At 34.9% G+C, this 20,167-nt stretch overlaps 1 protein-coding gene across 1 annotated transcript in view; it reads right to left on the reverse strand.

The window, feature by feature from the left end:
- Positions 1–747: 747 nt before the first annotated feature.
- The window catches only part of LOC135320390 (cullin-4B-like), a 38,702-nt gene continuing 19,282 nt past the window's right edge, over positions 748–20,167 (reverse strand). The window contains exons 4-5 of the mRNA XM_064483473.1: positions 1,613–1,765; positions 748–889 (exon numbers count right to left, since the gene is read on the reverse strand). Of these exons, the coding sequence (XP_064339543.1) occupies positions 794–889; positions 1,613–1,765 (249 nt within the window). The 3' untranslated portion in view covers positions 748–793. The remainder of the gene's footprint in view (positions 890–1,612; positions 1,766–20,167) is intronic.

A 20,167-nucleotide genomic window follows, 5' to 3' on the forward strand; every position in this document is an offset into this window, starting at 1 on the left:
CTATCCCAACTATATACTTTTGACAAGAGACACTTTTTTGACCTAAGCAGAAACATAGGCTCCAAGTAAAAGAAAAGATATTCCAAGCACATGGAAGTATAAGGAGAAGGGGAAGCCATATCTTTAGATAAAATATACTATAAGCCAAAATCCATTATTGTGAAAAAACGTTTAAAGTGATAAATTTCATATTATATTTTACCACAATAAATATACACTGCAGAATGTATTGCTAAAATAAACTGTCCTTAAGATGTCTGAAGTGATTTTTATTCTATTACAGGTAAATCTGATGACTTGTGTACTATGATATTAAATAGTTGGTATAATTACATGATTAATTTCAGACAAAAATTATGAACAAATGAATTCCTTTAATTTGTAAATTAGAATAGTTTAAACCTTTGAGATGTATAAATCAGTTTTCCATTTTAACTTTATAAATATGTTTTGATATATTATTGCCCTTAGTGAAACTTGTTCTTTATGAAAATAATGTGTACTACATGTAATCCACAGGAACCATACTGGAATGAAAACTGATAGAAAAGAGTATAAAATATTCTAGCAGATTTAGAAAATTAAGTATAGTGTAAATAAGTAACATTAAAAGAGATTTCAATCAGTAAATTGTATTCTTTAAAGTGAAAATGTTGATAGAATTTTAATTTTGCATTAATATTTTTAATACATTGTTTCACTCAAACATCAGTAAAATATTTTAATCAATTAAAAGGACCATGAGGCTTCTACTAAAAGCGGGAAGAGTAGTGCTCAAATTAAGGCCACAGTTTTATGCAATATACTTGTACTGGTTTGGGTTTTCTTTATCTCTTTCCATGTAGTCTCTGTCAATTAAGGATTCTATTCTCTTCTTCAGATCACTAGGCTAAAAAACAAAGTAAATTATTAGGATTAATAAGAATATGTTACAGTATTGATCCACTTATTCTCCCCATAAATACACAAATTATCATATTTTACCTAGATAGTTTTCAGGGAACAATAAATTTCTTCAGTAAAATAATTACTATCATTTAAAACTAGAACTACACAGGACAATAGGTAAATATGAATAAAATTTAATTAACACATAAACAAAAGAAAAACATATCTGAGCTGTATTTTAGGGAAAAAAGTCATATTTGTTATTTAGGATAAATCAAACTATAATTTTTTTTAATTAATTTTACAGACAATGTGCTGACAAGTCAACTTGAAGTGTCTAACAATTATTACGGAAAAAAATCTCTTTTTAAAAGATCTATTTTTTTAAAGTACAATTTTGCCAAAAATATGTTAAATAGTGTGTTATATTCTATTTTAGAGTATTTGGAATATTTTAGATTATTTTAAGTATGTCTTTTTTTTCTTGTTACCTTTTAAAATTATGTTATATTTATGATTTCTGCTTACAAAATTGATGCAATTTAAAAATTTAAAACACAGCACGGTATATAACACAAAAAAAGGTACAGAAATCATGTATTCAGTCATACTGATATCCACATAAGATATACACATATTTTGCTCCATGTAATAGATACTTTATAAACTTACTCTTTGATTTTAAAGTACTCAAAGCTACTGGATTTTTGGTAGGTTTGCTTACCTTTACTGTAAATTTTAGCTGGTTGTATAATTCTGACAGAAGTACATTGTGGCTAAGTGTTTTCCTTATTTTCATAATTCGAACAATTGCGGCATCAATCTGATATTGTCGGTCCTGGAAAACTCTCTCTGTGGTGATGGTTTGTTCCTCTATCTAATGAAAATAATTAAGGTAAAATGAAAATACATAAAATTTCAAAAATACATAACCCATATGCAATTTGGAATTTTAAAGGATCAAATTCTTGTAGAAATAAAAAGTAGCGCAAGAAATAAAAAGTAACCCACTTCTGCTGTATGGAAATCTTTTATATATTATCCATTTTGGTAATCAAAGTTTGTATTACATGTTCCTCCATTTTCAGTCACTCTATTTTCAATTAGAAGAACTAACAGGAAAATACGTAGCCATGATTTGAATTTTCCAGTTCTGTTTAGTTAATTATGTACTTTCTTTGGCCCTGACTAGTTTCATGATAGCATCTTTAAATGTGATATCAAAGGTACAAAATAAATCTTGAACACACTACAAGTATTCCATTGCTAATCTATTCTATTTATTCAAACTAAAGCTATATGATTTTTACTGTACTTCACACACAAGCATTTATTTTCAGAAACTTCTCTCATTTTAACTCTGGTTGTTATAAGAGAATTTGTAGAATAGCTCATTTAAAATTGCATGCCTACATTTTAAAAACCATTCAAACTTCTAACTTTAAACATTTTCATCCTTTCTTCTATCCTAAACTGTCAAGAGTAAATCTTCCAAGTCACCTGATTTTCCAGTTAGGAAACTATCTTCCTCACTGCCTCCTAGGTTCCAAATTCCAAATAAAGCCCCAACATATTTAGAGTGGCTTAGTTTGGATTTCTCAGTTTATCTGTATTTCTCACTACTTCATGTTTTGTGTGAGCTTTCATCAGTATTATTCCTTAAATGCTCATTACACCCCCTATTTTTCCAGACTATCTCAACCTTTATGTTTCCAGTAAAGCTTTAAATATATTTCTACCCCTAATAATAAAACAAACAAACAAACAAAAAAAAACCCTTCACTTAACCTCATCTTAGTCAGGTAAATGTTTTTAATTGAGATGAAATTCACAAAACAAGTAATGTACAAGGTGATGGCATTTGACATATTTACAGTGTTGTGCAACCACCATTAATCCCCAGTTTCAAAACATATTCACCATCCCAGAAAACATCCTGTACCTGTTAAGTAGTCACTCTCATTCCCCATTCCCCCACACCAGTAACTTGCTTTATCTATGGATTTGCCTACTGCTCGCATATCATATGAAAGAAACCATACAATTTGTGATCTTTTATGTCTGGTTTCTTTCATTTATGTGTAATATTTTCATATGAATAATGTTGTCAAGATTCATTTGCACTGAAACATGTATTAGTACTTCATTACTTATTATAAATGAATAATATTCCTTTATATGTATGTACTACATTTCCTTATACATGAATTGAATAACCTAGAAGAAACAGATACACTTCAGGAAATACAGAATCTACAAATATAATCATGAATAGAAAATACGAACAAAAAATATGTAAGTAGTATGAATCAGTAATCAAAATCCTCAAAGAAAAGCCCAGGACAAATTGATTTTACTGGCAAATTCCACCAAATATTTAAAGAAAAGTTAACACCAGTCCTTTGCAAAGTCTTTTAAAAACTAAAGAAAACGGAACATGCCCAAATTCACTTTCTGAGGCTACATTATATTGACACTGTAGTCTGATAAGAACACTACAAGAAAAGAAAACTAGAGGACAATATTTTTGATGAATACACATGCAGAAATTCAAAATAAAATACTAGCAAACCCAATTCAGCAACATGTGAAAAAAGATATTCACTATGGTCAAGTGGGACTCAGCCCTGGGATCAAGGACAGTTAGAGAGACAAATCAATAAATGTGATACATTACATTAATATAATGAAAAAAACCCTATATCATCATTACAGTAAGATGCAGACAAAAGCTTGTGACAAAATTAAATATCCGTTCATGATAAAAACTTTTAACAAATTAGTTATAAAAGATACTATAACATGACAATGCCACGTATGACAAGCACGCCGCTTACATTATACTCAATAGTGAGTCTGATAGCTTTTCCTCTGAGATAAGGAAAATCAAATGCCAGCTCTCACCACCCTTAGTTAACCCAGGAGTGGAAGTTGTAGCTACAGTAATCACACAAGTAAAATAAAATGCATCCAAAGAAAGAAATAAAATTATCTTTACTTGCAGATGATATTATGTAATAGTGACAAAATCCTAAAGACAATCAAAATACTGCTGGAACTAATTAATAAATTAAGCAAAATTTAAGAATATAAAATTAGTGCAGGCATATTTCATTTTATTGGACTTCACTTTACTGCATCTCACAGACATTGCATTTTTTACAATCTCAAGATTCATGTGTGGAGCAAGTCCACTGGTGCCATTTTTTTCCAACAACATTTTCTCACTTCATGTCTGTGTCACATTTTGGTAATTCTCACAATATTTCAAACTTTTCCAGTATAATTTTACTTGTTATGGAGAAAGTGGTCAGTGATTTTTTTAAGAAAATTCCTTATTTTTGCACATTTTAAAGCTTACTTTCCATTTACAACTATTACAAAATATTGGCTATATTCCCTGTGTTATACAGTACATCCTTGAGCCTATTTTACACCCAGTAGTTTTGTACTTCCCTATCCACCTACCCTATAGTGCCCCTTCTGTCTTCCCTCTTCCCACTGGTAATCACTAGTAGTTTGTTCTCTGTGACTCTTACTTTTGGGTTATATTCATTAGTTTGTTATATTTCTTAGATTCCACACACAAGTGATAAATTTAGTAGTTGTCTTTCTCTGCCTGGTGTATTTCTCTAAGCATAGTTCTTTGCAAATCCAGCCATGTCACTGCAAATAGCAAAATTTCATTTTTTATGGGTGGGTAGTACTCTATTGTGTGTGTGTGTGTGTGTGTGTGTGTGCGCCTCTGTGTGTCACAACTTCTTTATACAGCCATCTGTTAATGCACACTCAGGTTGACTCCATGTCTTGCATATTGTAAACAGTGCTGCTATGAACACTGGGGTGCATGTATCTTTTTGAATTAGTGTTTTTGTGGTTTTTTAATATATACCCAGAAGTGAAATTGCTAGGTCGTATGGTAGTTCTATTTTTAGTTTTTTGAAAAACTCCCATACTGTTTTCCACAGTGGTTGCACCAATCCACATTCCCACCAACACTGTACAAGTGTTCCCTTTTCTCCACATTCTCACCAACATTAGTTGTTTGTTTTCTTTTTGATGATAGCTCTTCTGACAGGTATGACGTGGTATCTTATTGTAGTTCTGATTTGCATTTCTCTGATGATTAGCGATGTTGAACATCTTTTTCATGTGTTTGCTTGACCCTCTGCATTTCCTCTTTGGAAAAATGTCTACTCAGTTCTTACTCCTTTTTCAAACTGGGTTACTTGGTTTTTTTATGTTAAGAATGTGAGTTGTTTATATACATTGAATAGTAACACCTTATTGGTCATGTAATTTGCAAATATTTTCTCCCATTCATTAGGCTGTCTTTTCATTTTTTTCAGTGGTTTCCATTGCTCTGCAAAAGTTTTAAAATTTAACAGGTCCCATTTGCTGATTTTTGCTTTTGATACTTTTACTTTAGGAGATGGACCCAAAAACATACTGCCTACTATTGTCTCCAGTTTTATAGTATCCCATCTTACATCTAAGTCATTAATCCATTTTGAGTTCATTTTTGCATACAGTGTCAGAAAATGTTCTAATTTCAGTCTTTTAAAGGTAGCTCTCCAGTTTCTCAAGCACTACTTATTGAAGAGACTGTCTTTCCTGCATTGTATATTGTTGCCTCCTCTGTCATAGATTAATTGATCATAATTGTCTGGGTTGGCTTCCATGCTTTCTATTCTATTCCATTGCTTTTTGTGTCTGTTTCTGTGCCACTACCACACTGTTTTGATTACTGTAGCTTTATAGTATGGTCTGAAGTCTGGGAGCGTGATTCCTCCAGCATTGTTCTTTCTCAGTATTGTTTTGGCTATGGAGGGTCTTTTGTGCATCTATATAAATTTTAGCATTTCTTGTTCTAGTTCTTTGAAAAATTCCATTGGTACTTTGATAGAGATTCATTAAATCTGTAGATTGCCTTGGGCAGTATGGTCATTTTAACACTACAGATTCTCCATAAATCAGATACAGTGTATCTCTTTTGCATCATCTTCAATTTCTTTCGGTCTTTTGCCTCCTTAGGCAGGTTTATTCCTAGGTATTTTACTCTTTTTGATGTGATGGTAAATGGGATTTTTTTCTGTAGTTTTTATTTCTGATACTTCTTTATTAGTGTATAGAAATGCAACTCATTTCTGTATATTAATTTCGTGTCCTCCAACTTCACTGAATTCATTATGATGAATCCTAGCAGTTTTCTAGTAGTGTCTTTAGGATTTCCTATGTACAGTATTATGTCATCTACAGTGACAGTCTGACTTCTTCCTTTCCAATTTAGATTTTTTTAAATTTTTCTTTCTGATCACTGTGGCCAGGACTTCCAAAAATATGTTGAACAAAAGTGGTGAGAGTGTCCAATTTTGTCTTATTCCTGATCTTAGAGAAAAATGTTCTTTACCATTGAGTATGATGTTAGCTGTGGTTTTATCATATGTGGCCTTTATTATTTTGAGATATATTCCCTCTATGCCCATGTTCTTTAGAATTTTTACCATAAATGGATGGTAAATTTTATCAAAAGCATTTTCTGCATCCATTGAGACAATCATATGGTATTTATTTCTCAATATGTTAATGTGGTGTATCACACTGATTGATTTGTGGATACTGAAAAATCTTCTCATTCCTTAAATAAATCACACTTGATCCTTTTAATATATTGTTGGATTTGCTATATTTGCTAGTATTTTGCTGAGGGTTTTTTGCATGTAAATTCATCAGTGATGTTAGCCTGCAAATTTGTGATAACTTTGATTTGTGATAACTCTGCCTAGTTTTGATATGCCTATGATCTTTGATGTTACTATCGCAAAAAGATTACTACTCACTGAAGTGTCAGATGATGGTTAGCATTTTTTAGCAATAAAGTATTTTTGAATTAGGGTACATACATTTGATTTTTTTAGACTTAATCCTATTGCAAACTAAACTACAGTATAATGTAAATATAGCTTTCACACGCACTGGGAAACCAAAAAACATAGTGTGATTTGCTTTATTTGGATATTCACTTTATGATGATGGTCTGGAATTAAAACGTCAGTGTCTCTGAGGCACGCCTGTATATAAAAAATAATTTTATCGTTCTGCACTAACATTTCATACCTAAAATGAAATATAGGAAACAATCTCCTTTAGTATTGGCATCAAAGACGAACTATTGGGAGGAACGCCAAGATGGAGGAGTAGAAGGATGCCCTTAGCTCACCCTCTCCCATAAATATACCAAGAGAGACATCCACGGACCCACTCAGAACACTCACTGAACTTTGGCAGAACACTGCCTATTTCAAAAAAATAAAATTCCTCACAAAATCTGGTAGGAGAAAAAAAAAAAAAAAAAGAAAAAGAAACAGGAAATTAGTGCAGGACATTTCCCATTGGGAGGGAGTGGCAAAGGAGGAATAGCACTGTTACACTGGGATGCAGCCTTCTCCAACAGAGACATCAGTGGGGAAGGAGGCGGAACCTCTGAGGTTCCAAGGAGTGCACAGCAGCCTCTTAACTGAGAAACTGGCACAAAAGGTCCCTGTGATCCTCAGCCCTAGACGCTAGCTAATGGGGAGGGGGTCCCCATGAAAAGAAGAGCCACACTGCTGGTGTGCACTGGTGGGATAGGTGCAACATAGCTAGGCCATAGCCACTGTCTCCAGAGGCCTGTGACATCACTGGTCCCTTCTCCTGAGAAGAGAAGCATGGCTCAGCCACTAAATTTGGTGGTGCCTGGCTCCCAGGCAGTTGGGGCTGAACCCTGAATCGGTACCCAGGGGCTCTGCAACTTCACAGGTGATACTGAGATTTGTTTACAGCCCCAGGCAGAGGGGAACAATTTGCAACCCAGATGCCTTTGTTGACTCAAGCCTCTAAGACAAATGAGCAAGGAGCAGATTCCTGGAACACAGCAGGGGCCATTGCAGGTGCAGTTTTCAGTGGACCTGCCAACCATATGTAGATATGGTACTGGGGATGGTGCTAATCCAACAGCATGCCACTATCCAGGTGACTAATCCAGATGTCAGTGGATCTGCACTGGTAGCTCTTAGGGCAGAGAACCTGGGGGACACGAGAGCAGAGCACTGAAAGTCCCACGGCTGAGGTGGGAACGAGGCACTGTCAACAAAGAGTACTTGTACCACTCCCACCCTGTCTACCATGCACCACAACTCAGAAACAGATCTGGAAGCCTCCATTACAACAAAAGGGAAATAGAACCAGCCCTGGTCAGGGCTGTCACAACCACAGGAAAAAAAAGGAGGCCCTCCTCAACAACCAGCACAGGCTCTGATCACAACACTGCAACACTGACAATCAAAGGGATAACAGCCAACACAGACAGAAGAAAGACGTGGCAACCATCCATACTAAAAACAGACCTTGTGACAAAGTTATTAGGGGTGCAGGGTCTACACAGGAACATATTCTCTTAAAAAAAAAACAAAACCCTTTCAAGAACACAAGTTGATAACTGATACTCCTAGATCCATTAACCCAGAGAGATATAAGTAAAATGAAGCAGCAGAGGAACAACTCTCACTTAAAAGAACAGGAGAAATCACCTGAAAGAATAATCACTGAAATAGACCTCAAGAGCCTACTAGATCATGATTTCAAAAAGGGGATGATAAAAGCACTGAAGGAAATATGAGACACAATGAACAGACAGAGATTATTTTAAAAAGGAAATTAAAAATATAAAGAGGAGCCTATTAAAAACAGAAGACTCAATGGTTGAGATAAAAGTGGAGCTAAAGACAGTCTAAAGCAGACTACATAATACAGAGGAACAAATAAGTGACTTAAACACAGGATAGCAGAAGTCACCCATTTAGAACAGCAGACATAAAAGCAAGTAAAACACAAATGAAAGCAATATAAGGGAACTATGAGATAATATACAACATGCCAACCTATGCATAATAAGGGTCCCAGAGGAGAAGAAAGAGCAAAGGGGATTGAAAATGTACTTGAAGAAATCATGCCTGAAAACTTCCCAAACCTAAAGAAGGTAACAGATATTCAAGTACAGGGAAGTACAGAGGGTCCCAGGCAAGAAGCCAAACAGAACTACTCCCAAGATACATTATAATCAAGATGGCCAAAATTAAAGATAAAGAAATGATTCTAAAGGCAGCAGCAAGAGAAAAACAACGAGTTAGTTATAAGGGAACCCCATAAGGCTTTTGGCTGATTTCTCTAGAAGAACACTTCTGCAGGGCAGGAGGGAATGGCAAGATAGATGTACAGTCCTGAAAGAAAAAGCTGCAACCTAGGATACTTTATCTGGCAAGATTACCCTTTAGAGTAGAAGGGTAGATAAAGAATTTCACACACAAGCAAAAACTAAAAGAATTCAGCAATTCTAAACCTATGCTAAAAGAAACATTAAAAGGTCTACTCTAAATAGAAAACTAGGAGGATGCTACAGAAATTGCATAACTGGAAATGCAATAACTACAATGAGTTGCAAGAAAATAAACATGAAGATGTTAAAAATAAAGGGGGGGCATCAAAATAATAAAAGGTGGGATAGGAAAGAGCAAGAAAATACAGATTTTTTTTCTCTATTGCTTTCTTTTTATGATTCTTCTGTTTTTCCTCATTCTTTTTAGAATGTGTGTGAGCCTTTATGACTACCAGTCTACAGCAAACATATGTAGCAAGGGGTTAACATACTTGAAAAACAGGGTAACTACAAGTCAAAAGCATACAACAGAGTCACAAAAACCAAAAAAAAAAAAAAAAAAGAAACCAAACTAAAAGAAAAGAAAATTATCAAACCAAAAAGGAAAAACAAAAAGGAAAAGGAACAAAGAAGAAATACCAAATCAACTGGAAAGCAAATTTCAAAATGGCAATAAACATATATCTATCAATAATTTCTATAAATGTCAATGGGCTAAAAGCTCCAATCAAAAGACACAGAGTGGCAGTTTGCTTAATAAAACAAAAGGCTACAATATGCTGCCAACAAGAGACCCACCTTAGAGTGAAGGACACACAGAGATTGAAAGTGAGTGGATATAAAAAGATATTTCATGCAAATGGAAATGACAAGAAAGTAGGAGTAGCAATACTCGTATCAGACAAAACAAGATTTTAAAACCAAGGCCATAAAGAAAGATAAAAAAGACAGTACGTTAATGATCAAAGGAACAATACAAGATTAGGATATTACACTCGTTAACATATATGCACCCAATGTAGGACCACCTAAATATATAAAACAAATACTAACAGACATAAAGGGGGACATTGATGGGATACAACATTAGGAGACTTTAACATCTAATTAACATCACTGCACAGATCTTCCAGACAGAAAATCAATAAGGCAACAGAGACACTAAATGACACAACAGAACAATTGGACTTGGACATTATATTTTTAGGACATTATATCCCCTCAAAACAGAATACACATGCTTTTCAAGTGCACATGGAACATTCTCTAGGCTAGATCATGTACTCAGGCACAAAAGAAGCCTCAACTAATTTAAGAGGATAGAAATTATCATTTCAAGTATCTTCTCTGATCACAATGGCATAAAACTAGAAATCAACCACTGAAAAACAAATGAGAAAAAAAAAAAAAAACAACAAAACAGCATGGAGATGAACCAACATGCTACTTAAAATCCAATGGGTCAATGATGAAATCAAGTAAGAAATCAAAAAACAGCTGGAGACAAATGACAATGAAAAGCACAAGCACACAAAATCTATGAGATGCAGCAAAAGCAGTCCTAAGAGGGAAGATCATAGCTGCACAGGCCTTACTAAAAAAAGAGCAACAATCTCAAATAAACAACTGAACCTACCAGCTAAAAGAATTAGAAAAAGAAGAGCAAACAGAACAACGTCAGCAGAAAGGAAGGAAATAATAAAGATCACGGAGGAAAGAAAACAGAGATTCAAAAAAAAAAAAAAATGGAAAAAATGAATCAAACCAAGAGCTGGTGTTTTGAAAGGGTAAACAAAATCGACAAATCTTTGGCCAGGCTCACTAAGAAGAGAGAAAACACAAATAAATAAAATAAGAAAGGAAAATGGGAGAAATTACAACCAGTACCACAGAAATAAAAATTAATTACAAGAGAATATAGGAACAACTATTTGGAAGCAAACTGGGCAACCTAGGAGAAATGGACAAGCTTCTGGAAACAGAGAGTCCACCAAGACGGAATCAAGAAGAAACAGACCACGTAAACAGATAACCTGAAATGAAACAGAATCAGGAATAAAAAGTCTCCCTGCAGACAAAAGTGCTGCAGGACCAGATGGCTTCACTGGGGAAGAATACACCGAACATACAAAGAACTCACACCATTTCTTCTCAAACTCTTCCAAAACACTGAAAAGGAGGGAGCACTCCCAAACTCATTCTGTGAGGCCACCGTCACCCTGATACCACAACCAGGCAAAGACACTACCAAAAAGACCATTGCAGGCCAATATCACTGATGAATACAGAAGCAGAAATCCTCAACAAAATATCAGCAAACAGAATGCAACAGCACATAAAAAAAGATCATATAGCATCATCAAATTGGATTCAACCCAGGGACACAGGGTGGTTCAAAATATGCAAATCAATCAGCATGATACACCACATCAACAACAGAAAGAGCAAAGAGCACATGATCATCTCAATAAATGCAGAAAAAGCATTTGATAAAATTCAACACCCATTTTTGAGAAAAACTCTCACCAAAGTGAGAGTAGAGCATATGAGGGAGCATATCTCAACATAATAGAAGCTATTTATGAGAAACCTACAGCCAGCATAGTACTCAATGGTGAAAAACTGAAAGCCTTCCCATTAAAATCTGGAATAAGACAAGGCTGCCACTCTCCACTTCTATTCAACACAGTCTTGGAAGTCCTAGCCACAGAAGTTAGGCAAGAATAAAGAATAAAATTTATCTAGATTGGAAACAAAGAGGTAAAATTTGTCACTATATGCAGATGACATGAGACCATACATAGAAAACCCTAAAAGCTCCACACAAAAACTGCTAGAGCTGATAAAAGAATTCTGCAAGGTAGGAGGACACAATATTAACATACATAAAAATCAGTTGCATTTCTTTGCACCAATAATGAAATATCAGGAAAAGAAAGTAAACAAATAACCCCTTTTAAAATTGCATCCAAAACAACAAAATACTTAGGAACAAATCTGACCAAAGAGGTGAAAGACTTACACATGGAGAACTACAAAACACTGATTAAGGCAATTAAAGAAGAGTTAAAGAAATGGAAAGATATCCCATGTTTTTGATCGGCAAAATCAATATTTTTTAAATGGAAATACCATCCAAGGCAGTCTACAGATTTAATATGTTCCCTACCAAATTAATCAGGACATTTCACACAGAACTAGATAAATAATCTTAAAATTTATATGGAATCACCAAAGACCCAGAATTGCCAAAACAAAACTGAAGAAAATGAACAAAGCTGGAAGAATAACCCTCCCAAACTTCAGACAACACTAATCAAAACAGGATGGTATTGGCATGATCCAATGACATATGCAACAATATGGAAAAGAACAGACAGCCCAAAAATAAACCCACAGGCCAATGGTGAATTAGTATTAGACAAAGTAGGCAAGAATATACAATGGAGAAAAGACAGTCTCTTCAGCATGTAGTGTTGGGAAAACTGGACAGCAGCAAGTAAATCAGTGAAATTAGAACACTTCATCACTTCACGCACAAAAATAAACTCAAAATGACTTAAAGAGTTAAATATAAGACAAGACACTGTAAACCTCCTAGAAGAAAATGCAAGCAAAACATTCTCTGACATAAATGTTCTCCTAGGGCAGTCTACCCAAGCAAAAGAAATAAAAGCAAAAATAAAAAAATGAGACCTAATTAAACTTCTAAGCTTTTGAACAGTAAAGGAAACCATAAATGAAACAAAAAGACAGCCTAAAGAATGGGAGAAAATATTTGAAAATGATGAAACTGACAAAGGCTTGATCTCCAGAATACATAAATAGCTCATACAACATAATAACAAAAAAGCAAACAACCCAATCCAAAAATGGTCAGAAGATTTAAACAAGCATTTCTCCAATAATGACACATGAATAATTAATTGGCACATGAAAAGATGCTCAATATCACTAATTAACAGAGAAATGCAAATCAAACTACAATGAGATTATCAACTCATGTCAGAGTGGCCATCACTTAAAAGTCCATGAACGATACGGCAGCATTATTTACAACAGCCAAGACGTGGAAACAACCCAAATGTCCATCAATAGATGACTGGATAAAGAAGATGTGGTACATATGTACGATGGAATACTACTCAGCCATAAAAACGAATAAAATAACCCCATTTGTAGCAATATGGATGTACCTGAAGATTGTCATTCTAAGTGAAGTGGGCTGGAAGAGAGAGAAAAATGCCATATGACATCATATATATGAGGAATCTAAAAAATAGTAACAATAATAATAAGGACACAAATGAACTAATTATTTATAACTAAGATGACTGATTTCTTGAATATGTGTAAGCATCTTTGACTGTCCTTTATGATTGGATTACTGCATTCTGTTGATTCTTATTTTGTAGTTGGCTTTATTTCTTTGATAACCATGTAAGTTTAAAAAGCTTAAGCTCTAAACTGTTTTTGAAACAATGATCAGAACACATATGTAAACTAAAAAAAGCACGTGCAGTGTACAGTATATATGTATTTACATGCAATATAATACGTATGTACAGTTGAACCTAAAAATTCTACCTAATAAAAGAGAAAAAGAAAAAAAAAGAAAAAAATTTTTAAAAAGTCCATGAATGATAAATGCTGGAGAGGGTGTGGAGAAAAGGGAACCCTCTTACACTGCTGGTGGGAATGTAGTTTGGTGTAGACACTACGGAAAACAGTATGGAGATGCCTTCAAACAACTAAAACTAGACTTACAATATGATCCAGCAATCCCATCTGTATATCCAGAGAAAACCCTAATGTGAAAAGATACATGCACCCCAATGTTCATAGCAGCAGTATTTACAATAGCCAAGATATGGAAGCAACCAAAATGTCCATCAATAGATGACTGGATAAAGAATGTGGTTTATTTATACAATGGAATACCACTCTGCTGTAAAAATTAATAAAATAATGCCATTTGCAGCAACATGGATGGACCTAGAGATCATTATTCTAAGTGAAGTGAGCCAGAAGGAGAGAGAAAAATACCATATGATATCACTCATATGTGGAATAAAAAAGAGGACACTAATGAACTCATCTACAAAACAGAAACAGACTCACAGACAGAGTAAACAATGTGATGGTTACTAGGGGAAAGGGAGTGGGAAGTGATAAATTTGGGAGTTCAGATGTGCAAATGTTAGCCATTGTATATAAAAATAGATTTAAAAAAGCAAATTTCCTCTGTATAGCACAGGGAAGTATATTTAATATCTTGTAATAATCTTTAGTAAAAAAGAATGTGAAAGTGAATATTTGTATGTATATCCATGACTGGGACACTGTGCTATATACCAGAAACTGACGCATTATAACTCACTATACTTCAAAAAAAAGACAAAGTATTACAAATAGATTTAATCAAGTAAAACATGTGTACAAAAGTATAAGATTTTAAACAAATAAACTGAAAAGGAGACAAATGGAAAATGTCTCATGTTCACGAATCAGAAAAATAGCTAAAATGTCCACCACAACCAAACCATCTACATAGTCAAAGCAGCCCTACCAAAATTCTAGTGGAGTACTTCAGAGAAATAGAAAAAACAATCCATAAAACTGCATAGATCCTGAAAAAAACCCCAAATAACCAAAGAAAATAAAGAGAATAAAGAACAAAGCAACAGCCATCACACATCCTATTTCAAAGAATACCACAAAACTATGGTAATAAAAGCACTGTGGTACTGGCCTAAAAAGAGAAGCAGACAGAGAAAGCAGAATTAAGAACCTAGATAAACACTGACATGTATGGCCAACTAATATTTCACAAGGGATCCAACAACACGCAATGGGGAAAAAAAAGTGTCTTTCATAAATAATGTAGGGAAAATTAAATAATCACATAAGGTAAATGAAACAGGACCTCTATCTTACAACACTCAAAAAAATTAGCTTGAAATGGATTAAAGACTTAAATTTAAGATCTAAAACTGTAAGATTCCTAGATAAAAATACTGGGAAGACACTCCTTGGTATTGGTCTTGGTGATATTTTTTTTTGGATATGAAGGCAAAAGATCAAGAAACAGAAAGTATGGCCAAGATGGCAGAGCAGAAAACCCTGAGCTCACCTGCTCCCACAGGAGCCCCAAAATTACAACTATGTCAAAGCAAATATCTCTGAAAATGACCTGAAGACCAGGTCATTGATGATCTTCTGCCCTAAAAGTTATAAAGAAGAAATCACAATGGGAGAGCAGGAGGGAAGGAAATACAGTATGGTCAAGACCCATATCCCCAGGTAGGCAACCCATAAAGTGGAGGATAAAAACAATTGTAAAGGTTCTCTCCAAAAAGCAGGGGGTCAGAGCCACACATTGTGCTCCCCAACCCAGCAGTCCTGTACCAGGATGGTGAGTGTCCCAGAATGTCTGGCATTGAAGGCCAGCAGGGCTTGCCTGTGGGTGCTGGAAGGCCATAGGAAACAGAAACTCTGTTCTTAAAAGGCATGTGCAAAAGTACACATGCTCAAAGTCCCAGAATAAAGGCAGTAATCTGAAAGAAGCCTGATTCAGACCCATTTGCAGACCTTGGAGAAACTCCTGAAGAGGGAGAAGGCAACTGGGGCACCCCCTAAGCACACAGAGATGAGAATATTGGTGTTGGCAAACACAACTTTGGAGTCCTCCCTTTAGCCTATTAGCACTGTGGGTTAGCACCAGCCTCAAACTACCCCAGATACTGCATCAAGCAAGATGAACTCCAAAAGGTCCAAAACAAGGCACATTTATAATTAAAATGGCAAAAATTAAAGACAAAGAGAAAACATTAACAATAGTAAAAATAAAAGGGCACTCTTGTAAACTATCAGCTGACTTTTAGGAGTAACTTTACAGGCCAGAAGGGCATGCCATGATATTCAAAGCATTGAAAGAAAAAAGCCTACAACCAAGAATACTCTATATGGTAAAGCTATCATTCAGATTTGAGGAACAAAGATGAAAAAACACAAACCAAAGCAGGTAGGAGAGGCTGCATCATTCTCTCCAAAAATCTCACCCCCAGGATAGCTGACCCAACAACTGGAAGAGAACTCAAAATCCAGAGTTTTTCCCTTAAAAGTGAAGGGCTTGAATCCCACATTACATACAATAAGGCCTGCATCTGACATGAGCCCTCAAAAATCTAGCTTTGAAAACCAACAGGGCTTCAATCTAGGAGACCTTATGAAAGCTATTCAGAGTTCAGAAAACAGGTCTTTAAAAGCTCTATGTTCAATTCATTTGCCCCAGAAGCCAGCACAGAGGCAACCAATTACAAGGCACCCAGACTTTATGTGAAATAGGCTTATCTATTATCTTAAAGGGGCAACCTGAGGGCAGGCATCTAATTTAACACATATCTAGGGAACAGAGGTAAGTAGGCACCACCTCTACTCTCCTTCTGCTTCCCTGCACTTTGCTGGTTATCTCCCAGGAAATTGTACCCTCCTCTGATGGCCTAGTTTTTGAAGCTGCTAGCAGATTATACATCTAGATCACTTGGGCTGCCGGCCAGCAAAGTTACACTTGTGGGTTCCACAGGCCTATAACCCAAGGAGAAAGAGTTCTTAAATGACTATTACCCCAGACCACAATAGACAACAGACTCAGGAGTCTAATCTTTTATGACAGCATCAGCTTATCATAAAAGCTACAGCCTAAGGGGCAATGTTTTAGTTAGAAACACATCTAAGGGCTGAGAATAACACCTAGACCTCAGAGGGTGGGCACTACCTTTTATACACTCTCCCTCTGCTGTGCTTCTGCGATCAAGTATCTCTGATAGGATAGCTTACACACACACATACTTGGTACCACATTTTCTTCACTTCCTGTGCCCAGTTGCTATGGTTACCCCTTGATTATCTGACTCTGGTAGCCAAGGGGCTTGTGTTCCTGGGTCCCACTGACTGTAATGATCAGAGAGATAATTTAGGGCGAGCTACCACTCACAGAGCACTGTACAAATAGCAGACTAAAACAAACTCCCTTCTTCTATTAAGGAGAACTATGTCTGGAGTTTTGATTAAAGAAAAGGCATTTAGCAGACTACAGATATGAACTCTGGGAACAGAAGCTAGTGGACACCATTTCTGCACTCTCCCTCTGCCTTGTTTCAAATCACCAGTATCTCATGCAACGATTTGTTCACTTGTCTGGAAACTGGATTTTTGTACCTGCTGACCACAGTACACCTCTAGATTGCCTAGCTCTACTGGCTGGGGGGATTTAAATTTATAGTCTTAGAGAACTTTTTACATGCATTAAAAACTGCTGCCTGAAAGTCTGCTTCCTATCCACCTGCACCCTTTTGGAAACTGAGAGGTCTTGGTTCCCTCTCAACTACTGGAAGCCATTAAAAATTAAAACAGGCTTCTGGAACAACTGCAAAGCTGTGACAGACAACCAAGATCTGAGGCAGGACTGAAAGATAAGTTTCATTTCCTACGAGAGAACTGAAATATAGGCCTAAACTAAGAAATAGAGAGTGATACAATAATAGTGGGGAACTTTTAATACTCCGATTTCATCAATTTTCCTGACAGAAAATCAATAAAGGAACATCTGCCTGACATATTATGCTAAACCAGATGGCCTTAACAGACATATACAAAACATTCTATCCAAAACCATTAGAATATATACCCTTCTTAAGTACATGTGGGACATTCCACAAGGTATGTCATGTATTAGGCCACAGAACAAATTCTCAATGAAGTTAAGAGTCTGAAGTCAATCAATCATCTTCTCCAGGCAAAATGGTTTGAAATAACGTATCAATTCCAGTAGAAAGCTACAAAAATCATAAATATGTGGATATTTATTAAAAACATGCTAGGAACAACTAATAGGTCAACTAATAAACCAAAACAAATAAAAAATACATTATGACAAATAATAATAGAAATAGAACATGCCAAAACTAGAGCATACAGTAAAAGAAGCAATAAGAATAAAGATATAGCAATAAATGACTACGTGAAGAAACAAAAATGCTCAAATAAACAACCTGATAATAGCAACGGAACTACAAATAGTAGAACAATAGAAGCCTAAAGTTTATAGGGGAAACAGCAAAAATCAGGACTCCACTTAATGAAACAGAATAATAGGACAACACAAAGATAAATGGAAATAAGAGCTGGTTCTTAGGAAAAAAACAAATAATTAGTCAAAATTTTACTAAACGCAACAAACAATACAGAACTAAAATAAAATCAAATGAAAGAGGGAAGCATCTGTTACATCTGGTAACACAAACACACAAAAATTAAGTTTCACAAGAGACTATAATAAACACTGAAATACCAACAAATTTGACAACCTAGAAGAAATGGATAAATAGATAGAAACATACAAGTTACAAACACTGAATCAGGAAGAAAGAGAAAACAAAAACAGACTGATTACTATGGACATTGTTAAAAAAAAACCAAAACACAACAAAACCCAAAACTCCCCCAAATCAAAAGTCCAGGACAGGAAGACTTCACGGGTGAATTCTAACCAAATACTTAAAGAAGATTTAATAGCAATTCTCAAACTCACCCAAACAGAAAGGGAAGTAGTACTTCAGTCTCATTTTATGAGGCCAGTATTAGCTGTATGCTTAAACCAAATGACATCACAAGAAATAAAAATTACAGGCTTATATCCCTGATGAACATAGGTGCAAAATCTTGAATACTAGCAAACCAAATCTAATACATTAAAACGCTCATATGCCATGATCAAGTGGGATTTATACCAGGGAGGCAAGCCAAGACTGGTTCAATAACAAGCTATCAATTACCGTGGTACAACATGTTAACAGTAATGAAGAATGAAACAGTATGATCATCTCATAGACGTCACAGATGCAGAAAAAACACTGGACAAAATCCAAAATACATTTATGATAACAACTCTCAATCAAGGGAGTATAAAGGAAATGTATCTCACCATAGTAAAGGCAGTATATGAGTAGCCCACACTTAATTTAACATCATATTCAATGGTGAAAACCTCAAAGCTTTTCTTCTAAAATCAGGAATGAGACAGGGATGCCCACTTGCAGAATTTTATTCAACGTAGTATTAAAAATTCTAGTCAAAGAGTTATTTCACAAGTAATGGAAATAAATAGCATTCAAATCAAAAAGGAAGAAGCAAATCTGTCACTATTGGCAACTGACAAAATATCATATAGATAAAAAACCTAAGGATTCCATAAGAAATTATCAGTACTATAAAATAAATTCATTAAAAAATCTAAAAGACACAAAATCAATGCATCAAATCTTCTGCAGTTCTATACTCTATAAACACTCAGAAAAAGAAATTAAGAAAATCTCATTTACAATTTCATCAAAAAGAGTAAAATGTCCATGAGTACATATAACGGAGATAAAAGACATTTACACTGAAAACATCAATTAAAGAAATCACAGATACAAAACAAATGGAACGATATTCCATGTTCATGGCTTACAAGAATATTACTAAAGTGTCCATGCTACCTAAAACAGTCTATAGATTCAATGGCATCACTATATATTCCAATGGCATTTTTCACAAAAATAGAGAATCCTAAAATTTGTATGGAATCACAAAGATCCCAAATAGCCAAAACAATATTAAGAAAGAACAAAGTGAGATGAACCATGCTTCCTAATTTCAAATTTTATTACAAGCTATAATAATACAAGCAGTACAGCACTGACATAAAAACAAACACATAGATCAATGGAACAGAATATCAAGGCCAGGAAAAAAAAACCCCATGCATACATGTTTAACTAACGTAGGATAAAGAACTCAAAAATATACAGTTGGGGAAAGAAACTCTTTTCAATAAATGGTGCTTGGAAAATCTTTTCAATAAATAGTGCTTGGAAGACTGGAATGTCAACTGCACAAAATAAAACTGAACCACTATTTCACACTCTACAAAAATATAAATTCCAAATGGATAAAAGTCTACATATAAGATCTGATAACTTAATACTCTTAGGATAAATGCATAGGTGATCAACACCAAGACACAGACCTTGGTGATGATTT

The sequence above is a fragment of the Camelus dromedarius genome, chromosome Y (genome assembly GCF_036321535.1).
Source record: "Camelus dromedarius isolate mCamDro1 chromosome Y, mCamDro1.pat, whole genome shotgun sequence".
NCBI classification, from domain to species: Eukaryota; Metazoa; Chordata; class Mammalia; order Artiodactyla; family Camelidae; genus Camelus; species Camelus dromedarius.